A 24,338-nucleotide genomic window follows, 5' to 3' on the forward strand; every position below is an offset into this window, starting at 1 on the left:
ACTCAAAATGGTTGATGGAGCAAAAGTAAAACCACCTGATCTCAGTGTTAAGCCTCGACCTTTGTTGCAGAATAAAGTGGTGGCAGGCCACTTTTGTGTGGGGATCCTGTGGTATCAAAATTCTAACACAAACAGGACCCAAAGCTTTGTCTATAGTAGCATCGGCTTCCACAAAGCTGCAGGCAGAGAAAAACCAGTCACAGACCGTTGTGTGTTGGAAAGGTTATTTTAAGAAAGGTTGGGACTGGAGTGAAGGAAAACTACTTAAGATTTTGAGGTTTAGAGTGTTGAGAATTGTAGAATGGTGCCTTCAGGTCATTAAAGTCCAAACTGTTATCAATGCCAAAAGATTGGGAATGGCAAACCTATTTCTTTCGTACACCTAAGCTGATTTGTTGATGTATATATAAAGATGCTATTTACTGCTCAATTTCAATAGTTGCAACATTAAGTTAGTTAGCCCTTTGTTGTTTAAGGAGAAAAATGAAAAGGTGTTGACTCTTTCCCCACTGGTGTCTTTGTGACTGCATCCTTTCTATTTTTATGCACCACTTCACATGCTGTCCTGAAATCAGAGAAAGTAGCTCTGGTTACTCAAGAAATGAAGAGGTAGTAGTTTTCAGCTCAAAACTAAATAATAACATGACGATTAGTTTTGTACATTCTTTCTTGAAATATTCAGATATTCAAAATTCTTCAAATGTTTAAAATAAGATTAATGTTCAAAAATTATGTCTGGCTTGGAAAGAAATTTGTCACCTGAAGTTTTTTTTTAAATTAAATTCTTGTCGGACATTTCCAACTATAAATTTGTACTTTATCAATGTGTTTACAATGAGGGCAAATTTTGTTTTAATAAATTTCAGAATGGAAGATTTGCAAAAGGTAATATTCTAAAGAAATAACCACACTATTCCCAATGTCTCCATGTTGAGTATGGGTTATCTTCTTGATATAATATAACTTCTTGATATAATATAACGAGTTATCAAAATGTTTGTATTCAATGGCCACTGATCTGTTGATAGATTTTTGAACATGAGTATTGCATTGTGATAATTATTATGAAATTGGTTAAAATTAACAGAAAAAAATAATATCCTCCAATGGTTTTGCTTGAAGAGTACACAAGCAATTAATGATGTGTGTATAATGATTACCTTGTTTACTTAATTTATTTTGTTTTAGTTTCCAAAGTGTCTAACATCAATCAGTGAACAACTATCAGCAGATCAAAGCAAACCTGCCTTTTTGTTAGTCCTACATTAAAAAATAATTCTATTAATTCCTCCTTTAAGTACAAACTTTTCAAATTTCAATTGTGTAAAGGGCACAGCCCTATTTTCACAAACAGGTAGGCAACGTAATAGAACCTCATTCACTACTGTTTGTTTTGCTCCCCAATTGAAGTTTAATTTTATCTCCTCTACCTCAATATTATTATTTACAAATCAAAGGTAAGACTTTAGATCAAAATATCTTAAGATCGTGAGGAAAATGTTTGTACTGTGTTGCTGCTTTTGATATTGTAATTCTCTTGACAAACTCTTCATAGTTCAATAGAAGGTTCTATTAGTTTGTCAAATGTAACAGGAAGTAGGAAACTACAGTTAGAGGCTATTATGGAGATTATAGCAGGACAATTAGAAAAAAATACAGGTATCAAATAAATAAATTTGATTTTATGGAAGGGAAATCCATGCTTGATCAGTTTATTAGAGTTCTTTGAAGTACCATGTGCTGTTCATAAAGGGGAAGCAATTGATGTATTTATTCACTTGGCAAGCTGCCAACATCAAAGGATATTCTGGAAACAAAAACTCACATAGTAACATATTGGCATGGATATATCGGCTGGCTAACAGAAAAGAGAGAGCAGGCATAAAGGTGTATTTTAATTACTGAGAAGTAATGAGCAGTTCAGGGAGTGGCACTAGGACCCCATCTTTGTTCAATTTATTTCATTGGTTGAAGAAGCTCAAGGCTAAATTTATTAATGACTGGTGCCTGGAATACATTGACAGGGGTGATGGTGGAGGCTGGTACAATAGGGACTTTTAAAAGATTCTTAGACAGGCACATGGATGCTGGAAAAATGGAGGGTTTGGGCATGAGGTATGATGGTTTAGTTTGTTGAGTAGTTTCAGTTGGCTGGCACAATATTATGGGATGAAGGGCCTGTACTGTGCTGTAATGTTCTATTTTAATGTTTATGAAATAGCCCACAGTAAGCTTACTCAAAAAATATTAGTTGATCTGAAGATTAATTGTTGGAAAGGCTGAAGTTATGAAGAGTGAGAGGAAACTTGGTAAGTAAAGGCTTGGATGATCCTGGAGACGGGGGTGGGTGGGGGGGGGGGTTTGAAGTGAAGGGTTTTCTCTCAATTGGTTGAGTCTTTGAAACTCTCTTCCAAATAAAAGCTAGTGGAAGCAGAGCTTTGGAATACTTTTCAGGCAGAGGTAAATTCATAATATAGAAAGGGTAGAAATTACTGGGGTACAGGTCTGCAAAGTCAGGGTCATAATCAAATCAGCCATTGGCCGTGTTAAATGACAGAACATGTTTGAGGGAGCAAGTGCCTGCTGCTACGTGGAAGCAAGCGTTTGACAGTTGTAAGTTAAATACAGTAAAACCCCTGGTATCCAGCAACAATTAGGATTGGTAGATGATAAATTAATTTTCCAGTCGCTTGAGATTACATGATTGGTGGAACTAACAGCAAGGTATTTTAAACTTCTGTTATTTTTTACTTATTTATTTTCTGTGATTTGCTTGAATTCGGATAAATGTTATACTCAACTTTATCAGCTTGAACTATTTATCTGTTTCTCTCTTCATAAAATCTTGCTTGTTCAGTTGAGTACATCCATCATCTTCTGTATTTGAACATTGCCTGCTTGAAACTTGCTCTTTTTCTGTTGCTAACTTGTATTATTTTTTTCTGAATTGCACCAAACTTGTGTTGCAGTCTTCAGAGTGGCATGAATCTGCAGATCTGTTTTGTTAATGACAACGGAAGTGACAAGGATAGTGATGCAGATGACAGCAAGACAGAAACCAGCCTGGACACCCCCTTGTCTCCAATCGTAAGTTTTATTATTTGAATCCTACTGGTGTTCCACAAAGCTCCATGTTAGGGTTGCTTCTTTTTATGTTGTATGTCAATGGTATAGATTATGGAATGAATGGCTGATGGCCAGATTTGTGGATGATACGAAGTAGTGTTCAGGAAATAGGGAGGCTACAGAATGGGCAGAGAAGTGACAATTTCAATACAGTGTTGGAAAGCATGTGGTCATGCACATTGGTAGAAAAAAATAACAGACTATTTTCTACATGGGGAGAAAATTCCTAGATGCAAAGGAACTGGAAGTAGTGTACAGGATACCCTGAAGGTAAACTTACAGGTATAATCTGTGAAGAATTCCTCCCTCTCTGAGGAACAGAAAGGATTCAACAGGTAGACACAGGTCAGGGCAGGTTTTAGATATCATTGTTTTCCTCAAGTCATAAACAGTGGAAATGACAGCCAAGGCAGTGGAATTCACTTCTTGCAGAATGTGGGTCATCAGGGAAGACAGCAGTATCACTGATGACTTCATCTGTGAAGTGCATCCATCTACAGCTCTTGACGAGCCAAATTAAGGAATTGGAATTAGATGAACTCCAGATCATTTGGAAGAGATTGGGTATCCCAAATGGTATGTTGCTTCTCAGGAGCCTGGGTCTCAGATAGAGTTCACAGCATCCTCAGGAGGGAGGGTGAGCAGCCAGATGTTGTGATCCATATGGGGACCAGTGGCCTGGGTAGGAAGGGTGAAGATATCCTGCAAGGAGAGTTCAGGTAGTTGGGCACTAGGTTGAAGGACAGGACCTCCAGGATTGTGATCTCAGGATTGCTACCCATGACATGTGCTAGTGAGGTGAGAAATAGGAGGATAGTGCAGCTTAACATGTGGCTAAAGACATTGTGCAGGAGGAAGGCCTTCTGGTTTCTGGATCATTGGGCCCTCTTCCAGGAAAAGTGGGACCTGTTCCGACAGGTCGATTTGCATCTGAACTGGGACCAATATCCTTGCAGGAAGGTGTGCTAGTGCTATTCTAGTGGGTTTAAACTAGATTTGCAAGGGGATGGGAACCAATGTGCCAAAGCAGAGAGAGGAGTGGAGGAGGGAAAAGATGCGTGCACCGTTAGAAACCAATGGGTTGTATGTGATGCATCTATTTCAATGCAAGAAGAATTGTAGAAAAGGCAGATGAACTTAGACATGGCTAGGTATGTGGAATTATGACATTGTGACCATTAGCGAAACGTGGTTGCAGGAGGGGCAGAACTGGCAACTCCATATTCCGAGTTTCTGTTGATTTAGAAGCAATAGAATGGGAGGGAAGTTTAGCATTGCTCGTCAGAGAAAATATCACAGCTGTGATCAGACACGACAGACTAGAGGCCTCATCAACTAAGGTTGCTGTATATGGGTAGAGATGAGGAACAGGAAAGGTATAACCACACTCTTGGGGTTATATTATTGACTGCCCAATAGTCAGCGAGAATTGGAAAAGCAAATCTCTAGAGAGATAGCAGACAGCTGCAGGAAACACAAGGTTGTGATAGGTTTTAATTTTCCATTTATTGACCAGGACCTCCATACTATAAAAAGGCTGGATGGCTTGGAGTTTGTCAAATCTGTTCAGGAAAGTTTTCTAAATTAATATAAAGAGGTACCAACTCAAGGGAGTGCAAAACTCAATGTCCTATTAGGGAACGAGACAGGACAAGGTGACAGAGGTATGTGTAGGCGAATATTTTGGGTCCAGTGATCATAATACCATTAGTTTAAAGTTCATTATGGAGAAGGATAGGCCTGGGCCTTGGGATGAGATTCTAAATTGGAGAAATACCAATTTTTAGGAAATGAGAAATGATCTAGAATGCATGGAATTTGGATAAGTAATGGAAAGGATGTGCAAGATAAGTGAAGGACATTCAGAGGTAAAATTTTGAGAGTACAGAGTTTATATGTTCCTGTCAGGATTAAAGGCAAGGTTAGTAAGCATAGGGAACCTTGGTTTATGGGGATATTGGCAAATTGGTTTGGAAGAAGAGAGAGGTATAGGCAAAATGGAGCAAATGAGGAACTTGAGGAGTATACAAAATGCATGAAAAACCTCAAGAAAGAAATCAGGAGGCTAGAAGAAAGGTTGCTTTGGCAGACAATGTGAAGGAAAATCCTAGGGTTTTTACAGATATATTAAAAGCAAAATGATAGAAAGGGACAAAATTGGTCCCCTTGAAGATCAGAGTGGTCGGCTTTGTATGGAGCCAAGAGATGGGGGAGATCTTGATTTTTTTTATTATCAGTATTCATTCAGGAAACTGTCACAGAGTTGTGGGAAAAAAGGAAAACAAGCAATACAGATTAAAGAAATGTGGTTGCTGGTTTATAGAAACTAAGGATAGATAAATCCCCAGGCCATGTCAAGATATTCGCTCAGTTGTTGAGGGAGACAAGTGTAGAAATTGCAGGGGCTCTGGTAGAAATATGTAAAATGTCCTTAGCCATGGGTATGGTACTGGAGGATTGGAGGGTAGCTTACATTGTTCCATTGTTTACAAAAGGATGCTGAAATTATAGGCTTGTAAATTATTGGAAGGTGTTCTAAAAGATCAGATATTCAAGTATTTGGATAGCCAGGGACTGATTAGGGATAGTCAACATGGCTTTGCGCGTGGTAGGTCATGTTTAACCAATCTTGTAGAGTTTTTCAAGGAGGTTACCCGGAATGCTGATGAAGGAAAGGCTGAGGATGTTGTGTATATGGACTTTAGTAAGGCCTTTGACAAGGTCAAAGTGGGAGGTTAGTCATGAAGGTTCACACACTAGGTATTCATGGTGAAGTAGTAAACTGGATTTGACAATGCCTGGATGGGAGAGAGTAGTGGTTCTTGATTGCTTCTCATACTGGAGGCCTGTGACTTAGAGGTGTGCCTCAGGGATCAATGCTGGGACCATTGTTGTTTGTCTGTAGATCAATGATCTAGATGATGTGTGGTAAATTGGATCAGCAAGTTTGCAGATGACACTAGGATTGGAGGTATTGTAAGACAACAAAGAAAGTTTTCAGTTTGCAGAAGGATATGGGTCAGCTAGAAAAATGGACTGAAAATGGCAGATGGAATTTAATGCAGAAAAGTGCGAGTTGTTGTATTTTGGAAGGACAAACCAAGAAAGGGCTTGCATAGTAAATGGTAGGGCACTGAGGAGTGTGATAGAACAGAGAGATTTGGGATTTCAGATACATAATTCTCCGAAAGTGGTGTCACAGATGGATAGGGTGGCAAAAAGAGCCTTTGGCATATTAGTCTTCATTAAATCGAAGTATTGTGATTAGGAGTTGGGATGTCATGGTAAAGTTGTATAAGACATTGGTGAGAACAAATTTGGAGTATAGTGTCCAGTTTTGGTCGCCTTAATGCAGGAAAGATATCAATATGATAGAAAGGATGCAAATAAGATCTACTTGGATGTTGCACGGACTTCAGAAACTGAGTTAAAGGGAAAGGTTAAACATGTTAGGACTTTATTCCCTGGAGCGTAGAAGAATGGGGGTAGATTTGGTAGCTGTATTTAAAATTATGAGGGGGATAGACAAAGTGAATGTAGATAGGTTTTGCCACTGAGGGTAGGAGAGATACAAACCAGAGGACATGGGTTGAGAATGAAAGGGGAAATGTTTAAGGGTGGCATGAGGGGGAACTTCTTCACAAAGAGAGTAGTGGGAGCATGGAACGAGTTGCCAGCTGAAGTGGTGATTGTCAGCTAAATTTTAGCATTTAAGAAGAATTTGACCAGGTGATGGGAGTGGTATAGAGGGCTATGGACTGGGAGCCGGTCAGTGGAACTAGGGAAAAAAATGGTTCAGCACAAACTAGAAGAGCTGAAGGGGCCTATTTCGGTGCTGTAATGTTCTATGGTTCTAAGAATGAAAATGCAATGCTAACATTCATTTCAAGAGGAATTGAATATAAGAACAGGAATATGATGTTGATACACTGGTGAGACCTCACTTGAAGTATTGTGAGTAGGTTTTGGGCTCATCCTTTAAGAAAGGATGCACTGATGTTAGAGCAGGTTTATAGAAGGTTCACAAGAATGATTCTGGGAATGAAAGGGTTAACATGTAGAATGTTTGGCAGCTTTTGGCCTGTTCTTATTGGAATTTAGGAGAATGAGTGGGGGGAGGGACCTCATTGAAACATTTCAAATGTTGAAAGGCATAGACGGAATAAATGTAGAAAGGTGTTTCCCATGGTTGGAGAGTTTAGGACAAGAGGGTACAACTTCAGGATTGAATAGCATCCACTCAGAACAGAGATGCAAAGGAATTTCTCTAGCCAGGGGTAGTGAATCTATGGAAGTTGTTCCCACAGGTGGTTATGGAAGTTGTCATTGTGTGTATTTAAGGCAGAGATTGATAGGTTATTGATGAGCCAGGACATCAAAGGTTATGGGAAGAAAGCTGGGGAGAATGGATCAGCTCAAGATTGAATGGTGGAGCAGACTCAGTGGGCTGAATAGCCAATTTTTATAGTCCAAAGTCTTGCTAAAATTGAAAAGGTGTTGGTGAGGTTTCATCCTGAGTCAGTACCAGAAATAGAGATTCACTAACTTGATTCTTAGGATATTGGAATTATCCAATGAAGATGGAGGAGTTTAGGATTCTTCTTGAGCTTATAAAGTTTGAAGTTCAGATTTCTTGTCAGAGTGCAATCATGGCATGCAACCCTGAGATTCTTTTTCCTGCAGGCCAGGCAGAATTTCTACTTATCAATAGTACAAAAAACTGTATTTAAGAAAAGATACATATACAAATGAAAGAAATGTAAATAAACTGCACTAACATTAAAAATCCAGTAATAAATAATGTGAAAAGAAAGAGTCCTTAAATGAGTCTGAGATTGTTTTTAGGAGTCTGATGGAGGAGGGGGAGCAACTGTTTCTGAACCTGGTAGTATGAGTCCTGTGGCACCTACATTTCTTGTCTGATGGCAGCAGCGAGAACAGAGCATGTCCTGGTTGAGCGGTTCCTTGATGATTACTACTGATTTCTGACAGCAACATTCCATGTAGATTCTCTCTTCATTTTCTGTATCCTGACCCTTTTAATACATCGCACTGCCATATTATTGTATTTTACACAAAGGCACAAAAGGTAGATGGTGAGAGGATGTTTCCACTTCTGAGGAAATCTAGAACTGAGAAGCATAGTTCAAGAATAGTGGGTTACTCATTTAACACAGTAATTTCTTCCCATGGCTAGATATCTTTTATATTCCTGAAAATAAAATGAAAATAAGATAGTACTGTAAGTGCATAGTGATTCACGCAGCATCTGTGTAAAGAGAAACACGTCATTAGGCTAAAGCATTATTTTGATTCCTCATTGCATCGATGCTGCCTGCCTGCCCTGCTGGGTGCTTCCAGCTTTTCTGTTTTATTTCAGATTTCCTGCATGTGCGTACTTGTTTGAAATTTTCATTTTCACTAGAAAACTCTACCCCAAAAAGTGTGATGGTTAAGTCATCAAGGGCGAGACAAATTTTTGCTCCATAGGAGAGTGATAGGGAATGAGCTGAAATGAGCCCAGCCATGATTTAATTAAATGGCTGATAAGGCTGAGAGTTTCAAATGGTCTAACAATCCCTTTTGTACTTATTTAATCACTGCACTGATTCACATATGGGATGAAGGCAAAAAGCAAAAGGGTTTTTAGTGGGCATACAGAATCATCACCCAAAATCGATGAACGTAATGATGAATCAGCTCTTATTCAACAATGTTATGGTTAACCCTCTGTTTCTCTCCAAAGATATAATAGCAAATTTTTCAGAGAAAAATGATCCACCTGTATTTGCATTACATTGTTTGATTTTTTTTCTTTCTATTCAGATTTTCAATTCAAAATTATAGCAAATTCTGGATTCATGTAAAAAATAATTTGCTTCCAAAAATCAAGAACAAATTCCACATTGGGTATCAAAAATTGTTTCAGTTCCTATGTAATTGCATCAAACTATCCTTAGATTGGCCTTGAAGTTCATCTAACTAATGAAAGCAACAGAAAATGCAGTCGCTGAAGTATTCACCAGGCTTACTGTAATTATTTCCAACAAAATAATTAAGTTACACGTCCTGAAAGAAAAGAATTGTAACAGACTTCAAGGTTATGGAGATATACGTGGAATGGAGGATCATAGGATTTTTCTGGATGTAATTTTACAAGTATTAGAAGAACAGGGAGAGGAACTATAAATTACAGGACATCATTCTAAAAGGTACTGAAACAGATTCAGGAGTACAGTACTTGAAATTACCATTTATTAAGACAATAAAACATAGATTCCTCCAAGAGGATCCAGAAGACATTTGTAACACTGTATCCAGGAATGAAGTCTTTGGTTAAGTGGATAAAAGAGAGATGAGCTTGTTCTTGAAACAGACATGATTTAGAAGGGAGTAAAGCATGAAAGTCTGCAGATGCAGTAATTGAAGTAAAAACCCAATCCTGGTGAAACTTGACAGGTCAAAAAGAGTACTTTATATAGCAAAGATACATGACCAACATTTCAGGCTTGAGCCTTTCATCAAGGTTTGAGCAAAATGCACCTGAACAAAATGGTGGGGTGGAGAGGCAGGCAGAAGAGCACAGGCCCACAGGGTAATGGGTGCATAAGGGAGGGAGGGCACAAGAGAAAAGGGAAGGAAAAGATAGCTGTGTGAGGGAAGGAGAGAGGGTGAGGGGAGAATAGGGAGTTGTCCAGCAGAAACCAAAGACTATGATAATGTCATTCAGTTGGAGAGCACCCAAACGGAATATTAGGTGTCACTCCTCCAATTTATGAGTGGCCTCAGTTTGGCAGTGCATGAAACCATGGACAGGCCTGTCAGCATAGAAATGGGGCACAGAATTGACAAGGACAGAGCTGCCCTTCTCCCCTCAAGACCACTCCACATTGAGCTGATTTTATGCAGTGTTCTTGGTTGTAGGGTTGGAACGAGCACAGACAAATGTTCCCCACTACTTCAAAAACTTCACAACACCTTTGGCTGTATGGATCTGTGACAGTAACTGGCTCTCATAGTTCAATTGAGATTGCTAGTCTTTGAACTTGTTTACCACAGAGAAATATCTGATCTGGGGAGAAACAGTAGCTTCCATGAGAAGGTGAGGGAGTTTAAAGGACCCATGTCATACTCACTGTGCCGGCCAGAGTGCAGATCATGTTCCTTCACCTCATTGCCACAGCCCACCCAACACCAACACTCACAGACACTCATTGTCTTGTTGGCTGAAGCCTCACCAAAGCCATGTGAACACTGCTGTGGGAGCACCTGCAGAAGAATGAGCCTTCAACTAAGATCCCTGCAAAACAGTGTACAGCAAAGAGGAGGTCAGGACTTGTGCAATACTATGTATTCATATAGATAAAAAATACTTAAAAACTGGTTACACTGTGCCTTCATTTCTGGGATGCATCCTGAAATCTGTGACGTGGCAATGATGGAGGCTGAAGATCAAGTAAATAGAAGTGACCAGTTGGGATCAAGAATGCACTGCCAGAAAGAGTTGAGGAGATGTCTTCAATCTTGCTATTCAAAAAGGAACTGAATAAGGACTTGAAAGGAAACAATTTGTATGACAATTAGGAGAAGGTGAGGAAATGGTCTTAGCTGGATTGTACTTACAGGTACAAGATTACCCTTTTCTGATAAATGAAAGATGCTTTTCACATACCTGTTATATGGTTAAAAACTTTGTTTTGTGAGTTTGCAAAACTTAGCTTTGACCTATTTAGAAAATCATTACAATAGGTGATCTCTTTCCCCAGAGCAAGCAGAGCTCTTCATACTCAGACAGAGACACAACTGAGGAAGAATCTGAATCACTCGATGATATGGATTTTCTAACAAGACAGAAAAAGTTGCAAGCTGAAGCTAAAATGGCTCTCGCTATGGCAAAGCCCATGGCTAAGATGCAAGTTGAAGTAGAGAAGCAGAATAGAAAGAAATCTCCAGTGGCTGATCTGGTAAGTTATTTTTCTTTTATACTAAGTTTATTGTCATGTACATTCAATTAAAAAGAGCAGATAATAAATACTTACAATTACTGTAGAGCAAGGAAAAAATAGTGTCATAATGGTGTAGGCTTTTGTGGTGTCTGTGATTAATGTAACAAGATGAGATTTAACAGCCTGATAGCCACTCAGAGGGAAAAGAAAACTATTCCTGAATCTAGAGATGCTGGTGTTCAGGCTTCTGTACCTTCTTCCTGAAGGTAGCAGCAAGAAGAGGTTGTTACCAAGCTGATGGGAATTCTTTATGATGTTGACTTCCTTCTTGAGGCAACATCAAGTTTGAGCAGGTATTTGAAGACATGCCAAATGTCTTCAGACTTACAAGAAAGTAGAGGTACTGGTGTATCTTTTTCAAGGATCTTTGTGCTCTCCCTGCTCACTACATCTGTGGTACCCAGCTATAACTCCTGACAGTCAAGGTCAAGAAATTAAAGTTGTAGTTGGATGCACTTTGGATCATCTGGAATGCAGATGACTTTGTGGCTAAAGGGCTAGTGAATGGAACAGGGATTCAGGTTTTTGTATCATGTGGGATGGTTTGCACTTGAACCAGGGAGGGACCAGCATCCTGGAAGGCAGGTTTACTTGTGCTGCACAGATGGGTTTAAACTAAATTGGCAGGGGGTGGGATCCTTTGCAGGTCAGAGGCAAATATGAGGTTGGTATGGAGGGTGATGAGAGAAAGTTTAGAAGGCAGGAGAAAGGAAGGACTGTTGATTTAAATTGTGCCTATTTTAATGCTCAAGGTTTGTCAGGTAAGGCAGATGAATTTGGAGCATGGATTAAAAATGTGACTGGGATGTAGTAGCTATTTTGGAAACCTGGTTAAAAGAGGAGCAAGACAGCATTTCAGTGTACAGTTGCTTCAGGAAAGGCAATAGTGTGGGTAAAAGAGGAGGGGGTGCTTCATTATTGGATAAGGAGCCTATTACACCAATAGTCAGAGGTAAGGCTGGAATCATTATGGTTAAATCTTGTGTAGAAACACAGGAGATGGACAAAGCCCACAGTGAATATTCTCTGTTTTTACTGTGGAGAAAGACATGAGGACAGGTGAACTTGGGGCAGACTATGGCCGTTAATTAAGGTCAGTTAGTATTACAGCTGAGGAAGTGTGCAATTCCTGATGTGTATGAAGGTGGGCAAATCTCCTGGGCCTGATCAGATATATCAGGCACACTGTGGGATGCTAGAGAGGAAATTACAGGTGCTCTGGCTGAGATTAATGAATCAATATTAAGTACAAGTGAGCTGCCAGAAGGGTGGCAAATGTTTCCTCTCTTCAAAAAGAGCTGCAGGAAAAAGCCTGGGAACTACAGACCAGTGAGCCTAACATCTGTTGTTGGTAAGTTATTGATGAGTATTCTGAGGGAGAAGATGTATATGCACTTGGATGGACAAGGACTGATTAGGAATAGTCAGCTTGGTTTTGTGACTTGGAGATTGTGATGTACAAATCTAATTGAGGCTTTTGAAGGTGTGACCAAGAAGGTAGATGAGGACAGAGACATTGTACATATGGATTTCAGCAAGGTTAGCTCTCTTGGGATCCAAGGAGAGATAGCAGAATGGATAGAGAATTGGTTTTGTGGTAGAAAGCAAGAGGGTGATGGTAGAACGCTGTTTTTCAGACTGGAGGCCTGTGACTAGTGGTGTCATAAGGTTTGGTGCTGAAATGTATATCAATTATTTAGATGAAAACATACATGCCATGTTTAGCAAGTTTGAGGGTGACACTAAAGTATCTGGTATTGTAGATAGTGAAGACAGTTGTGTAATATTGAAGAAGGATCTTGATCAATTGGACAGGTTGACAGAGGAATGGTTGATGGAATTTAATTCCGAGAAATGTGAGGTGTTCATTTGGGAAGTCTAATGTGGGTAGGATCTAGGGAGTGTTGTTGAGCAGGGGGATCTATGTGCACAGGTACATAGTCCCTTGAAAGTGGTGTCACAAGTAGAATGACACCATAAAGGCTTTCAGCACATTGGCCTTTATTAGTCAGAGTAATGAGTATAGAATTTGAGAGGTTACGTTGCAGTTGTAAAGACATTTTTGAGGTCCCATTTAGAATTAGGAAAGATGTTCTAAAGCTGGCTACAGGGAAGATTGACAAGGATATCGCTAAGACACGGGGGTCTGAGCAAAAAGGAGAGCAGGTTAGGGCACAGGAGGAAGAGAGGTACAAAACAATGAGAATAATAGATGAACTAGTGCAGAGTTTTTTTGCCCACAGTAGGGGAATTGGTAAATGAAAGACATGGGTTTAAGGTGTTTGGGAGGAAGAGATTTTACAGGAATCCGAGGGGAAAATCTTTACACAGAGGTGAGTATATGGAATGGTAAATATCTGGATAGGATGGGTTTAGAGGAATGTGGGCGGGCTGTTTTGGTCAGCATGGGCCATAAGGCCTGCTTACATTGCTGTATTATAGATGTGTAAATAAATGATCAATGTAATAAATGATGGAAAAGTTCACTAATGATTAGAAATGTTATAATTCTCAACTTTTGAATTTGTCCCTCAACATCATAAAGAGTAGGAGCATGTAACTTGATGCAGGCTATAAAATTGCGCGCCTCCCTCCCTTCTGTGCATTTCCAACAAGCACCTCAGATCCTTTGACATCATAACATTATTTCCAATTGAATTGTGAATTTCTTTACTGATTGCTGTAGCTCAGTAAATTGTAATTTTATTTTTCCTCAGTTGCCTCACATGCCCCATATTAGTGAAAGCTTGATGAAACGGAGTCTCAAACCTACAGACTTGCGTGACATGACGATTGGCCAGCTGCAAGTTATAGTCAATGACTTACACTCCCAAATTGAGAGTAAGTATTTCATTTACTCCATGTGGTTTCCACTGAAGAATGTACAGATGTTATACATATGGCAAGACTTTAGCTACTAGTGAAAAACAAGTTGCAGTATGCACATTCTCAAACTAAATATCACAAAAATTTGTTTGGACAAATGAGATAAAAAGACCTGATCAAAGAGGTCAGTGTTAATTTATTTAAAGGAGTAAGGGATTTTATGACAATTACATACATTGGAATTCAAAGAAACTGGAAGTCCAGTCTTGATCTCAATGAGAATTCCATTGTCAGAGTGAATTCAGTAAATCACTTCTCAGGAGCTTGGACTCCTGCAATCCAGCATCATTACACAAGAATTTTGAGTTTCCTGGCGGTTTCTTGTGGAGCTGCTCCATTTCTTTGGTCAAATCTGGATTTTCTCCTCTCCTCCAAATTTGACGTTAAAGTTCCTAATCAGTTGAAAGCACACACACGATTTCAGGCCTTTCTGATCTCGCCCAGGTGATTAACTGTTGAGCTTCTATTTGATATGTTTGTTCAAGCCTGAAATGTGGTGTGCCTCATTATTTTTATGGCTTCTGATTTCCCCCTGCATTTGAACAGCTGGAGATAAAAATAGGAAAGAATGCAGGATTAATTGTATTGGCGCTTACGAGCATTCTATTCATGCTAATGCAATAATTTCCAAAGTTGAAATTGAGGACCACAGCATTGTAACCAAAGTTAACATTTCAATGAAATGTTCAATTTTTTGGAATTGTAGATATATGCCATTTTCACTTTATGGTACATCTTATTATAGTTTGAACAATTCTAAAATGGGGCATTGTAATAAATATCAACAATGTTCTATTTTGCTCTTTAAAAAAATTTTTAAAGTGCAGATGCTGGATTATGTTGATCAGATCACAAATTCTACCTGTGTTTTTCCAATATTTTTTAATTTTGTTTTACACCAAGAGAAAAATGTTCTAATCTGCATTCAGGTCATTTCATTAGTAGTTTGTGACTTCATTCATTTTCAACACCGATCTTTGTTCCATGAGGGTTTTTTAAAAAGTAAAATTATTGGATTTCACCTCCACTACGGAATGCAATAGCAGTGCAGAGAAACAAAACATTCAGATGGTGTCTATTAGCTTTGCTCTCATGTGACTTCCTTCAGGATGTTGCAGCAGAGAAAAGGCAGCTCATTGCTTGAAAAGCCTTGGAGTGGGAGTGCACAAGTATGCTGATTAGCAGGTTGAACTGTGATCATGGAAAATGTAACAAAATAGAAATGTTAATTTGTAGTACTCTTAGAGTAGCGGTTAGTGCAACGCTGTTATAGCGTCAGCAACCTAGGTTTGAATTTGGTGCTGTCTGTAAGGACTTTGTACGTTCTCTCTCTATCTGCCGTGGGTTAATTGGGTGGCAGGGCTCGTGCAGAAAGACCTTTTACTGTGCTGTATGTCTAAATTTAAAACAATCCAGGTCTCCTTAATGCTCATTGTATTATCACTCTTCTACTTGTAATACTCTTGGAGGCAAATGCATTTTTAATGTGCAAACACCCAGTCAGAGGGCAAATAGCTGCATAAGTTTCTATTATGGAATGTACATGTACATTATTTATGCGGTCCATATTTTTCATCTGTCAGATTATATCACATCATCCCTTTTATTGTGAGGAAGTTTTAACACCCTCATTGTAATTGGGCTCCATGAATAATTCATAGCAGCGCATTGACATACATAAGCCATTAGTGAGAAGGGAGGTTGATGTATTTACTTCATTGGATTGATATCACTGCTATTTAATAAGCTACTACAGCCATTCTCAACAGAGCCTATACACACCCCACTCCCAGGGGTCATATTTCAATAAAAGCCTTGTTTTCTTATGTAGTCCGTCAGAAAGAAGTACAGAAGGAACCAAAACTTGACTACCTCACAGGGATGGGGGTCCCAAAAACATTGAGCCATCTTCAGCAGGCCATAGCTAAAAATCGGTTGAGAATGGCTGATCTATGGTTCTTTTCCTTTTGACTGAAGAGTAGATGAGTTTTGGAGATGACACAAAACATGGAGGCCTAGTGATCTCAAACAATAATAGTAATAGGGGCAGAGAGGTGGCAAGTGAAATTTAATGCTAAGAAATGTGACATGTTTTTAAATCAGAGGACTGCGGATAGGAAACGTAAACGATAGGGTTACATGACCTGTCCTGTAATAGCCATCGTGCCTTATGAAAGATGTGAAGTCTTTGAAGAGGTTTATCAAAATGATTCTCAAGAGACGATGCACTTTTTTATTTATAGGATGGAGAGGCTGGTGTTATTTTTCTTGTAAGGGGAGGCATTTAAAATAAAGTACAGCTCGGTTAGATGAAAAGTAATTGATCGAAGGGGTTGGAACCAAATGATATTCATGGGCAAAGCAAAACAGAAAATTACAAAGATTTATTTTGCTACATAATGTGTGTTTAGCATTTAGAATGCAGGTCATAGTAGCAGTGAAAGTAAATATGATCGGAGCATTCAAAAGGCTCCTGAACAGATATTGGAGTAACAAAAATTGGTTCATCTTGTATTCGTATGTGTGAGTTCTTAGGCAACACATGAATGAAGGAAAAGGTGATAAGAGGTGATGTACTGGCCAAGAATCGAAAATTATGTAACAAATGAAGTGTCAAACTGTACAATATGTCAGAAATATCAAGCAAGTAATCCTGCAGAACCACTAAAGCCACACCCAGCACCATACAGACCTTACCAGAAGGTAGGCATTAACCTATTCAAATATCAAGGGAAGGAATATCTTGTATTCACAGACTATTACTTTACTTTAAAGTTGTCGTAAACACCACATGAGGAATGCCAATGAGGCTGCAAGCCTCCATTACAGATCTAACATGCTGTCTCCGTCTTATCAAACAGGAGCTATAAATCCTTAAGGCATTGCTATCACTGTCATTACATCTCCCTTTCTTAAAACAAAAGTAGCTTACTTTTAACTAACATGTTTTCTTTGTATAACTCTCAAATTTTAACTTTAACACCAGGAACTTACATTTTCATTATTATCAACTTTGTTAACATTTTTTAAACTTGTTTTGTGTGTTCATATTTACATGCACTAAAACTTGAAGAGCGAATAAGATAGCACAAACAGGAGTCTTTAAATTTGCTCTATGAGTGTCTTAGGAGGATTCACATGTCTTGACAATCTCCTTGAATCTCAGCTGTGTATTCAGGTTGTTTAACAGTATGTTCAAATGGCTGGTCCCATTTGAAGATCTCGACGATTTCTTCTCAGAACAGCGCCTTCATCTGTTTGAATGGTGTATGATCTTGGTTGGACTTCACTCAGGACAGTTCCCTTCTGAGTCCAGAAGTTTGTTTTGTCTTTTAGCCTTACTTGGTCACCAGTGTGGAGTTCCGGTAAGTTTTTTGTTCCTCTGTCAAAATAATACTTTTGCCTTTCTTTCTGCTGTTCTTTGAATTTCCTCATTTTTTTCCCCCTCTTTTGTTTTTAGGAGGTTCTCCTGAATGGTTAGGTTTGATCTTAGCCTATGTCCCATAAAGAATTGTACTGGTGACATACCACACTTGAGCATAGTTGTGCGGATTACTAACATGCTCTGGTAGACGTCTGTTTCACTGTCATTTGCCTGGTTCATTAGTTTTTACCAATTTTTCAATGAGACATTGGACTGTGGAAAATGAGGTCTTGATGTGGTGTGTAAAAAGTCCCCACTCTTAGACAAACTGGAGTCCATTGTCTGTGAAGACCTCGCTTGCCATGCCATGTCTGGAGAATATGGCTTTCATACCTGTTATTACAGCATCTGCAGTGATGGTGTTCAGGTTACACATCTCTGGATACAGGGAGTAATAGTCTGTGAATACAAGATATTCCTCCCCTTAATATTCAAATAGGTCAGTGCCTACCTTCTGGTAAGGGCTGTATGGTGCTAGATGTGGCTTTAGTGGTTCTGCAGGATTACTTGCTTGATATTTCTGACATATTGTACAGTTTGACACTTCATTTGTTACATAATCTTTGATTCTTGGCCAGTACATCACCTCTCATGCTCTTACACTTTTCGGATCCGAGATGTCCTCCATGGATCCTTTTTAGCATCTCTTTTCTCAGACTCTTTGGGATAAGGATTTTGCTTCCTTTGTAGATAATGTCTTCAACCACTGATAGTTCTGCCCTGCAGTTCAGTATTCTGAAATGCCAGATGAGCAGTCCTGCTTCATATTGGACCATCTATCCAAGATGTTTTTTCTCAGTGTTTCATCTTTGTTTGTCTGAGTGTATGAGCTCCATTTTTGCATCTGATATGGGCAGTACACTTGTAATCATGTTCATGAAGACATTCACATCTTCATCCATTTTGGTGTTTGCTGGTTCTCTCATGTCAACAGCTCTAGACAACATATCTACTGTGTACAAGAGCTTACTCGGAGTGTACAACATTGCAGCCTAATCATTATTCTTTGTATTCTAAGTGGACATTGCTTTTGGAACAATGCAATCAAGGGCTTACGGTCAGTCTCTACACTGATTGCTTGCCCTGACACAAAATGAGGAAATCTTTCACAGGTGTATGTGATGCTGAGTAGCTCCTTTTGAATTTGAGCGTATCTCGTCTTCGCGTCTGTCATTGAGCATGGTGCATACTCAGTGGGCTGCCAGTCATCGTATTTTTTGCAGAAGAACTGCACCGAGCCCACTATGTGATGCGTCTGATGTTATCTTGATGGGTCTCACTGGTTCCTCTGTGAGCAGTTTCTTTAGTTCCCTCCATGACTTTTCATGGTCATGATCCCACTCCCATTCAATGTTCTTTTCTGTTCGTCTTCTTAATGGAGCCATCTTTTCTGAGAGGTCGGATATGAATTTACCCATTGATTGACCATTCCATTCAACTTCTATACATCCTTTTTGCATTGTGTCCTTGGCATGTTCCCAATGGCGGACACTTTTCTGGGATCTGCTCTGATGCCCTAACTGCCAATAATATCTCCGACAAATGTTAGTTCTGTCACCCCGAGCTGGCATTTCTCTCTATTCAGGTTTGCTTTCGTTGTTGCTTCCAGCACTTTTCTTAGTCTGTTATTATGCTCCATTCTCATGGTTCCCCATACTATGATGTCATCCATTGAGGTATCAACTCTGTCCAGGTGCTCATAGACCATATGAGTAGTTTTGTGATACACATCAGGAGCTGAGGCAATTCTGAATAGTAACCTTAGGAATCTGTATCTGCCAAATGGACTATTGAATTATTTCATCCAATATTAACTGCCAAAATCCTGATGATGCATCTAACTTGATTTTAAAAATTTGCATTTGCAAACTGACAGGATTTTTTTCACATGTCAGAAGCTTAGTGTTCTCTCCTTATTTCTCTGTTTAATCTCTTGGATCGGCCATGATCTGATAAATGGCGGTGCTGGCTCGACGGGCCATTTGGCCTACTCTAGCACCTATTGTCTATTATGTAAATTCTAAGCTTTCCATTCTCTTTGTTCACAATGACGAGTGAACTCACCCACTCTTCTGAACCATGTTCAGGCTTTCCATCCTGCCCAACACTGCTTTTGAAGCGCAAATGGAACTTTTCTGCATAGATGTATTCTCCTGGAAGGCACCCTAGACCCTAAAATAGGTCATTGCACTCTTTCAACTTGACTGTCTGTCCTTCACTTTCCACAATGAGGACTCTTTACCAGGTTCAGTTTCTCACAGGCTGTTAAATCTAGTATAGCCTTTGGCTATATAGATCCTTTGGCACCACGAGGAATGCTAGCATATGCTCTTTGCCCTTGTGTTTCACTTTGACCATGCATTCTTCTTGCACTGGTATATTGGTACCTGAATATCCTGTCACCCTCACTTTTGTTCCATACGTCTGGGTCTAATCTTAAAATCAGTCTCTGATATTACATTTATTAGTGCATTTATTTAATTGAAATGTATAGGTCATTCACTTTTAATCTCAACATCCAGTCTCCATTTTCTTTCTTGTTTTCAGTCACAAAATCTACATAGGATTCCTCTATCTCCCTTTCATCTACTGCATGAACCTTGCTCTTTTTGTTTTGCATTTGGTTCCTACAGCAATGGGCATGTTTTACCATATGATGGACACTTTTTTGGTAGGTGTGGTGTACCACATTGATGACATGGCTTTCGATTGTTCCTTTCATTTTTGTTCGCTGGCCACGCCTCTCTTTCCACTTTGGCGTGCTTTTTGTTAAACGATTTACATCTGATCTTGCTCACTGCATCCACATTGCAGCTAGTTTCACTAAACAGCTCTTTTGCCTGCGGTTTCTGTAGCCCTACAGAGTGCTATGGCTTTTTCCAGGTCTAGATTTTACTCTCTTAGCAGTCTTTCCTTTATACTATTATTTGGAATATCACACACAAGTCTGTCTTTTATCAGCAAATCAGTCAGTCCATCAAATTCACACATTTTGCTTCTGTTTCTCAATTCAGTCATATACTGATCAATACTTTCTTCCGTTTTCTGTATACATGTGAAAAATCTGTGCCTCTCAAACATCACGTTATGTTTAGATATGCAGTATGCCTCAAACTGTTCCATTATTTTTTCCAGTTTAATTTTGCCTCCTTCAGCAGGAAATGTAATGTTATTAGACACCTCCAGAGCTTCATCACCCATGACATGTAACAAAACTGCCACAAAGTACAATCCAAAATGCTGTTTAAATCTATTCCAATTTTCAGCCACATTACCTGTCAGCTGAAGTTTCGCTGATTGATATAATCCTTCCATTTTTCTCTTTGTTAGCTTCACTTCACTGATCAGTTGTTGATTTTAGATTTTCTTTTTAAGTATTTCCTTTTAATTACCTTCATCCCACTTCTGACATCATGTTGTATTTGAGAGTTCTTAGACAATATATGGATTAAGGAAAAGGTTCTCTACTTTAAAGTTAACAGAATTCACAAATTACTACTCAAAAATGTATTTGGGTGAAAACAATAACTCAGAAATTTTGTATTTACTTGTATTTCTTGATGCATGTTGCAGATGATGTGGCTTTGCTTTAGACCAGTGGTTCTCAACCCTTTTCTTTCTACTCACACACCACTTATAAGTATTCCCTATGCCATAGGTGCTTTGTGATTAGTAAGGGATTGCTTAATGTGGTAAGTGGGTGGAAAGAAAAAAGATTTGACTCATTATGTGCATGCTTCTCAACCTTCCCTTCCCACCTTAAGCAATCCCTTACTAATCACAGAGCACTTATGGCATAGGGATTACTTTAAGTGCTATGTGAGTGGAAAGAACAGTTGAGAACCACTGCTTTAGAGAAATTGCAAATGGACCATTTTCAAGGGATTAAGCCACCCCCTTCTCCCCTGTAATGGGTGGGGGTTCACCTATACAGGGTTGTTTAGGTAGGATTACTCCTGAATACTAGACTTGAATGGCTTTCTATGCTTTTACTATTCTGTGAATTTATTTATTGATGACAATAGGGGTATGATTTCTATCCACTAGGTGACAGCATAGAGACAGCTAAAGCAGAAATAAATGAAAGGATTCTTTTAAGGGGAAGAAAACTACATTTAAAATGTGTCCTTGTTGTTAAATGAAAGCCATCCAATAAATTTATTCTTGCTGCTTCATTGACATGTATGCATCCTGAACAGAGTCTACCGCAAACAGCATTTGATTCCCTCAACCAAATCATTGATATAGATCCTGAATAGTCAGGGCACTGATTTCTATGTACCCACTAATCACATGCTAACAACCTGAGAAATATTTGTTTATTCCCACTCCATTTCAGTATGCTACCCCAATTCGATAAGTTTTGCCGCCTTCATCAATCTCTTGTGGAGAATCAAAAACCTTTTTAAAATCTAAAAGCAGGTCATTCACTAATTACCCCCTTAAATATTCTACCAGTTATATTCTCAAGAAACCAGTGGACAAGTCAAGTGATCTTCCTTTCATTACTCCATGCTGATTCTGCCCATTCCTATTATCCTCAAGACACTCAGTTATTACATCTTACATTAATAGACCTAAATAAGTATATCTACCAGAATGATAGTTCTTGTGTGTGTCTTTGTTAAAAGTCATGAGCAAGGACATTTTAAATATAAAAATTGAACAATATTATCTCATAACAAACTGCTCTCTTCACGCCAACACTTAATCTTTCTTCTCTGCCTCCCAATCCATTGCCCAGTAAATATTCATTCAAGTCTATTGGTACAAACTGTGGCATAATAGATTTCTGACCCTGGAGTAAGAAGCTGGGGATCTGTTTTCCTGCATGCTTTAGTTCAAATTTTGATCATCCATGAGTGAGCTCAACATAAGGCTCCTATATCATGGTTTGACAAACTCCCACTTGTCAAAAGGGGCTTTTTTAACTTTCCAAACTAGTAATTTTTTGGTATGGAATTGCCACTTCACAACAACCATGTTGTGGCTTTGAAGGAGGATTGCAAAAGGTTTAGTTTATTCCAGAAGTTGCTGAAATGAGAAGAGCAAAACTCATTTCACTTACAACCTTTATGATTGGCGCAGAAGAAAGACTTGTCATTTTCAACCCAGTTCCCAACAATGACAACATGGATAATGATTAATGCCTTCTTGCTAGACTCTAGAAATCCAGCAAGAAATGTGAAATGAACTCATGATTACATAGTATTCAGGATGATCATTCTTTCATTGCAGTTACTAGATAATGGTTTTTTATTCTCTTCTACAATGAGTAGGTTATCTCAAGCACACTTGTACAAAACTGACTAAACATGACAAGAGAAGTGAGGTTTGTAAGAAAAATCCTGTGGCTAGTTTTCAAAGAGTGGGTTGGGAGGGCGGGGGATGTTTCTTGTGTTCCGGTCAAAAATACTGAGCAGATATTTAAGTTATCAAGGTAGTTACTTTTAAATCCACAGTATACACTTATCCCAAAACAATGTTGGAGAATCAGGAAAATAATGGTATAATAAAATTGAAGCATTCTATAAAAGTGGAAATTATTAAGTCCTTGTTTTGAAAAGTGGCAAAGGATGATCACAGAAACTAAAAAATTATAGGTCAATTGCAGATAAACTTATTGAGGCTTTCTGAAGGGTTGAGTGACAATAGAGTTTTGTTAAGGAATAGTAGTGAGTAATGAACATCGATCTATTCTTATTTTCAAAGGACATTTGTTCAGGTGCCTCAAAAGAATCTCCTAAGAGGTAGACTAGAAGAGACAGTGAAGCTTACCTGTGTTCCTGTTGTCCAAAGAAGCACAATTCATTCCATCCAAATGGTTTTGGCACCAGCAGAAGAGGAGTGATATTTAAGTTTGCCAATGTACTGAGTCCCTAAGCAGGATAGTGTTGTGGATAATGAAGTAGCAAATACAGTTATATGAAGAAAAATTTTGGCAAGGGGGGGTGGAAATCAGAGTAGAAGGACAACTAGATTTGAGAGAGGAATTAGATTGTTAAAATTAATGGAGAGGGGGTAGTAAAAGTAGATGGCCATCAAAGGAGTGAATGTGAGGGACATTCTATCAAGTGTATATATTTCAATGCAAGGAGCATAGCAAATCAAGGTGGATGATCTGACACGTGGTTGCAGGAGGGGCATAATTAGCAGCTAATTGCTCCAGGATTCTGTTGTTTTAGGTGTAATAGGATGGGGAATAAAAGGTGGAAGAGTCTCATTGCTTGTTAGAGAAAAATTACAGTGATGCCATGGCAGGATAGATTGGGGCTCATCCAGGGCTATTTGGGTGGAAGTGAGGAATGGGAAAGGCATAAAAACTAATGGGGGTGTAATGTACAGAGGGAATTAGAGGAGCAAATTTGTAAGGAAATAGCAAATGTGTGTAGTAAATATAAGGTGATGATTTCTAGGAGATTTTAACTTTCCTCACATTGACAGTGTTGAGTAGAAACCTGCCCTCTGTTGGACATTATGACACCTACATCATGATGTCAACCTTCCACATATATAACCCTGTGTGTCAGTAGCCAGGTTAGTCTAATAGAAGTAAAGAAATGAGAAAGCATCACGTCTCTGAGTTTTAATTGTGTGAGTGCATACACAACAGTGGAGACGAGGAACAAAACAAACCCTACACATACTCCATGCATCAACCGTGAGAAGAAAGGTAGAAAATAACTACCTTACAACCCCAACAAATTTCCATGAAAAGATCAAGGTGAAAGCACGCCAAGATGGCAGAAGGAATGTTCGGAGAATTCAACAAAGTAGAAGAAAGTTGGGATAATTACGTAGAATGGTTTAATTACTACTGCATAGCCCACAATATTGTGGAAGGTCCAATAAACCGCAAACGTACCCTATTCCTCAGTATAATGGCCAGAAAAACA

The 24,338-nt window shown here is 38.9% G+C and overlaps 1 protein-coding gene across 10 annotated transcripts in view; it reads left to right on the plus strand.

Moving 5' to 3' along the window:
* The window catches only part of schip1 (schwannomin interacting protein 1), a 547,841-nt gene that overhangs the window by 501,746 nt on the left and 21,757 nt on the right, over positions 1-24,338 (plus strand). For all 10 annotated transcript variants that reach the window (XM_069896763.1, XM_069896764.1, XM_069896765.1 and 7 more), the window contains 3 exons: positions 2,970-3,087; positions 10,893-11,090; positions 13,850-13,973. In XM_069896763.1, coding sequence (XP_069752864.1) covers positions 2,970-3,087; positions 10,893-11,090; positions 13,850-13,973 — 440 coding nt within the window. The remainder of the gene's footprint in view (positions 1-2,969; positions 3,088-10,892; positions 11,091-13,849; positions 13,974-24,338) is intronic.

The sequence above is a fragment of the Narcine bancroftii genome, chromosome 9 (genome assembly GCF_036971445.1).
Source record: "Narcine bancroftii isolate sNarBan1 chromosome 9, sNarBan1.hap1, whole genome shotgun sequence".
In the NCBI taxonomy this organism is placed as follows: Eukaryota; Metazoa; Chordata; class Chondrichthyes; order Torpediniformes; family Narcinidae; genus Narcine; species Narcine bancroftii.